We start from the raw sequence: 5,031 nt of genomic DNA on the forward strand, positions 1-5,031 counted from the left end.
TCCGACAGTGCGGCGCTCCCTCAGCACTGACCCTGCGACAGTGCCCACTCCCTCAGCACTGACCCTCCGACAGTGCGGCGCTCCCTCAGCACTGACCCTCCGACAGTGCGGCGCTCCCTCAGCACTGACCTTTTTCATTTTTGTGGATGTTATTTTGACAGTGTTCTGAATACTAGCCTTTTTATTCAGCATTACTATCAGGCAAAGTTGAAGACTGATGTGAAATTGTAGAATTGCCTGATGTAAATATTTTTTATTTCTTCTGTAGGTTTACAAGCCCCTCAGAGGAGGAAGGACATTTACTGGTATTAGCCTGAGCTGTCTGCCTTTCCTCGACTCCATGTTTATCCGTCAGCACTGTCGCACCCTTGCCCATCGCTGCACTATATCAGTGAACCACTCCTTCCCATCCATTTCACAACACATTGTTTCTGAACTGCTCCTTGACCTTATGCTCCTCATGTGCTCCTGGTGTCAACCTGAGACTGGGGTGTGCATCTGTCAGAGAAGCAGAAGCTATGGATATTTTGGGAGTGGGATTGTTGGGGTGGATTAGGGTTGAGTTGGTGCTGAGCGGCTAATGGACAGTAAGCATCAAATCCTTCTCTCTGACTTTGCCAGGCATTAACCTGGAATATTCTCCATTCAGGGAAATACAGAGACTCCAATTGTCATTTAAAGCCTTTGTATAAGTGAATGGGCCTTCATTGAGGAGTTTGATTGATTGACTTCAGATACTGAGAGTCCAAGGAGACCACAGGCAATGCCTTTTCTCAAATTATAAATCCGCTTCTGCAAATGCACAACTCAGGGCCTGAAGAAATGTGGAAACTCTTTCAAAAACTCTTCAAACAAAAACCATCTCCAGGTGTTACACAGAAACATTATCCAGCAAGATTTGACACTGACACTCGGGCAGGAATTCCAGACTTTTGGCAGCCACAAAATTTGGAGCAGGTTGGACCCATGGAGCTCCGAATTGGCCAAACTGTGATACCAGGTTCAGGAGCTAGAAGGTATTACAGAGAAAGGGAGGGCTGGGGCTATGGTGGGTGTCTGAAAGGGATAAAAATACATCCAAGTTGATTAAGAAATCTCCCCATGATAGATGTGTTATTTACTCAGAGACAGTCATGCTTAAATTGAATTACAAATATTACTTGCTGAAATCTCATAATATTCATTATTTAAAGCAACAGAAGACCTCAAAACTGAAGATTGCTGAGAAAAGACACATCTGTTTCAAATTTTTCCATCTTGCCTCATCAGGACCATTCGCAAGAATGCAAAACAAAAGGAAAACAACATTTATACTGCGTGGTGCAGGGAGAATGCTGATTATTTGGCAAGTGGACTGTGATTGGTTGAGGTGTTGCCATGGAGAACTCTAAACTGGGTGTTTTTTCTTCAGGACAACTCTGAAGATGGGTCAGTGGAACATTCACTCTGTGTCTCGCTCCATCGATGCGGCTGATTTTCTTCAGCACTTTCTGTGTTAATATTTTTCTGATCTCATTCTCCTGTCTAAGCTGCGTGTGTTTGACTGTGTGATCTCAGGCTGAACATTTACAGTCCCACAGCCCCATCTACTGGTTCACAAGAGCTCAGGGTGTGTTACCAAATAATTCTCATTTCTTGGGCAGTATTGGATTAATCAACTGCTGATAATCTGATAGATAAACCAAGTGGGCGTTGGAAATGATCCATGGTTTGTTTTACATTTTTACATTTTCTTTGGACTTTATTTTTACCAGTTGTCAAAGGTGCAGAGCTGGGGAAACGCTCACTGCTTGTCCATGCCTAGTTCAGTGAGGTAGTAGTTTCGTCTCCAGTTTCACTAGGTACAGGACACACTCCCAGATCTCGAGACATTCGGCAGGATGCTAGGGGCTTGGGATCTGGTGTCGTGAGGAGTTGGGGGAAGGTTGGGGAACATCACGGATTGTAAATGTTTTACAGTCGGGTGGAGAGATCTGCATGTGAGCACTCTCTCCTGCGATATCCTCAAAGTATGCCCCTGCCTGGGTCACTGCCATTCACTAAATCCATCAGTCTAGACCCACCAAATGAACTAATTAAATATATTTATACTCTGCCTAATGAATCCCAACGCCAGCTTTGTTAATGTTATTGCTATTCTTCGCATGATTTAATCATCCAGAACTTACTGGATACTGCTGATTGGAAATGAAGATTAATGGGAAGAAAAGACTTGATTTTACTAAAACCTTATTGACTGTTGATCCATCAGAGGGGAACGTGGGTTTTAACCGGGCCTTTAAGAGGAAGCACCTGGTAACCTCCAGTTGGCAGAATGTTCCGGGTATTCTCAGGGTTTCAGGGAGACACACAGGGAACAAAAAGTCAAAGGCAAGATGATTCTCATCAGTGAAGCATCTAAGCTGCAATTAGTTATCTCCTCCAGTGAGGGTGTAAGTATTGTAAATGGCAGCATTATCACAAATTGTCAGATATAGTCACCCGAAATCTATAATAGGTCACAATATTGATATTAAATGAAGAATCTATGTTTCTATAGTCTTTTTAAAAAAGTAATTGCCAACCATACAGCAATAGCCTGTTAGAGCTGGTGCACACTGTAATCTGTACACTCAGGATCAACTGTCCTTGGCACATCTTCAATCAGTACATACCCAGTATACACAACATACTCAATACTGGGTATACCCTGGGGTACACTGTACTGGGTATACCCAGGGCACAGTGTGCTGGGTATACCCGGGGCACACTGTACTGGGCATACCGGGGGTACACTGTGCTGGGTATACACGGGGTACACTGTGCTGGGTATACCTGGGGCACACTGTACTGGGTATACTGGGGGTACACTGTACAGGGTATACTGGGGGTAGACTGTACTGGGTATACCCAGGGCACTCTGTGCTGGGTATACCAGGGGCACCCTGCTGAGTATACTGGGGGTACACTGTACTGTGTATACCGGGGGCACACTGTGCTGGGTATACTGGGATTACACAGTACTGGGTATACCTGGGGTACACTGTGCTGGGTATACCCGGGGCACACAGTTCTGGCTATGCCCAGGCCACACAGTACTGTACACATGGTGTAGACTAATGAACCTGATTTTTTTGTAGCAGTAAAGTAATATATTAATTGATGTTTTGTTGCATTCTAAATAAAGTATAAAAAGAAAAGCTGAATGTTGTGATAGTTAAACACCACAGCACTGTTGGCCTGTCTGTGAAATCTAATCAGGAATCAATGTAGGATTGGATTATAATGTTTCATTCTCAAGCTCTAAAATACAATAATCTGCTCCTTTATCCACGAGCAGAGATTTTTATTCAAATCAATCTGGTTAGCAGTGTCAGGGTGCACATCTGCAGCAGGTGGTGCTGGACCACTGGTCTCCTGGTTCAGAGGTATGGATACTACCACAGTGTCAGAACGGAGTCTCTAGTTTGCTCTCACAATCTGAATACAATTCCATAGTGTGGTTAGCCCCAGCTGCTGAGGATGTGGTGGCACTGTGGGTAATGTCCCTATCTCTGAGCCAGGAGACCCAAGTTCCAGTCCCACATGCTCCCAGGGGTTGGTAAGACTCTGCCAGCTGATGTTATTACAGGACAAGTCCGATCCCACGTTCCCCCACGTTCTCTCCAGCTCCGTGAGTGTCTGAGGGTTACATGCAGCAAGAGCACGGTGTCAATACCCAGCTTGGTGTTCAGACCCCGTCACTATATGCCAACCCCATGCCCGCACCCCCCTCCCGAGCCAACCCTTCCCCACCATGAAAACCCCACCCCCTCGTGCTGATCCCATCGCTGTGAGCTGAAATGTATGCGTGCCCCTCCATGCAGGTCTGACGGTATGTTGTTCTGATCCCAGAATACAAACCATGTTGATCACCATTTCTTTGAAGCAGTTTGGTTAACACCAATGTTCAGTTACTGAAACAGAAGAGTTTCTTTAAAAACAGAAGTTTATTTCGCAAACACGAAAAGGCAAATTAAAGGGGTGCAATCATCTGGTATTTTAGTTGAAGGGGTTTTTCCCGTGGGGCCCAGTCAGATCGTGCTGCACTGTACCGTCCCAAAGTTGCCCCATTAACCACTAACACAGCCCAATGGTGCCATTCTCCTTGATACCCGTGCCTGCAGGGAAATCCCGGAATAGCAGGGATCCCTGGCACCAGCACCATCTTTATAAGGCTGCTGTGCACCAGGGAAAGCACTGCCAGTGTGGGGCTGCCAGCGTGCATGGTTCCTGATGTTTGTCCTGACCTGGCAGACAGAGGGAATGTTAGCTCCCCGTTTGACAGGCCTGATATGGGGGTCCTGTTGGATGGGGTAGGACGTAGATGGTGTGTTCCCATCCCACAGGACCAGCAAAGAAGGGACTATTCTGCCCCTCAAGCCTGCTACAGCATTCTGTATGATCATGGCTGATCATCAAGCTCAATAGCCTAATCCCACTCTTGCCCCCCCATCCTCTGATCCCTTTATCCACAAGGAGCAAGATCTGCCTTCTCATCAAAAACACAATGTTTCAGCCTCAAGCACTTTCTGTGGCAATGATTCCCAAAAGCTCACCGCTGTCTCAGTCTGAAATGGTATATCCATTATCCTTAAGGCCCTGGGCTCTGGGTTCCCCCACCATTGGGAACATCCTTCCTGGGTTCACAGTCCTGTTGGCAGTTTTGAGGTTTCTATGAGATCCCCCTCATTCTTCTACATTCCAGGCCATGCCACCAGCCCCTGGTCATCATGCTCCGAGATCCCACATGCCCCACTGTCGGTCAGTGCAGATTCAGCCATTGGGTAAATGCCCAGGGAGGTAGGAGACAGATCAATACCATTTCCCACTCCGTAAGTGTTAGTGTCACCGTTCTCTCTACAATATATCACACTGACTCTGTCTCTGCTACTGCACTGGGCTCATCCTCTCCCACTCTCACTCTCCCCCATCCCATTCCCCAATATCACCACACCAGCCTGTTGTTGGTGCTGCCCACTCGGGACCCCTCCCCACCTGTTCCAACAGTAC

At 46.7% G+C, this 5,031-nt stretch overlaps 1 protein-coding gene across 3 annotated transcripts in view; it reads left to right on the plus strand.

The window, feature by feature from the left end:
* Positions 1–3,116, plus strand: part of LOC125484840 (transcription cofactor vestigial-like protein 3) — a 7,641-nt gene extending 4,525 nt beyond the window's left edge. For 2 of the 3 annotated variants that reach the window (XM_048605222.1, XM_048605220.1), the window contains exon 4: positions 269–3,116. In XM_048605222.1, the coding sequence (XP_048461179.1) occupies positions 269–312 (44 nt within the window). In that variant the 3' untranslated portion in view covers positions 313–3,116. The remainder of the gene's footprint in view (positions 1–268) is intronic. The other variant, XM_048605221.1, reaches the window with a different exon arrangement.
* The last annotated feature ends 1,915 nt before the right edge of the window (positions 3,117–5,031 follow it).

The sequence above is a fragment of the Rhincodon typus genome, chromosome 14 (assembly GCF_021869965.1).
Source record: "Rhincodon typus isolate 14 chromosome 14, sRhiTyp1.1, whole genome shotgun sequence".
In the NCBI taxonomy this organism is placed as follows: Eukaryota; Metazoa; Chordata; class Chondrichthyes; order Orectolobiformes; family Rhincodontidae; genus Rhincodon; species Rhincodon typus.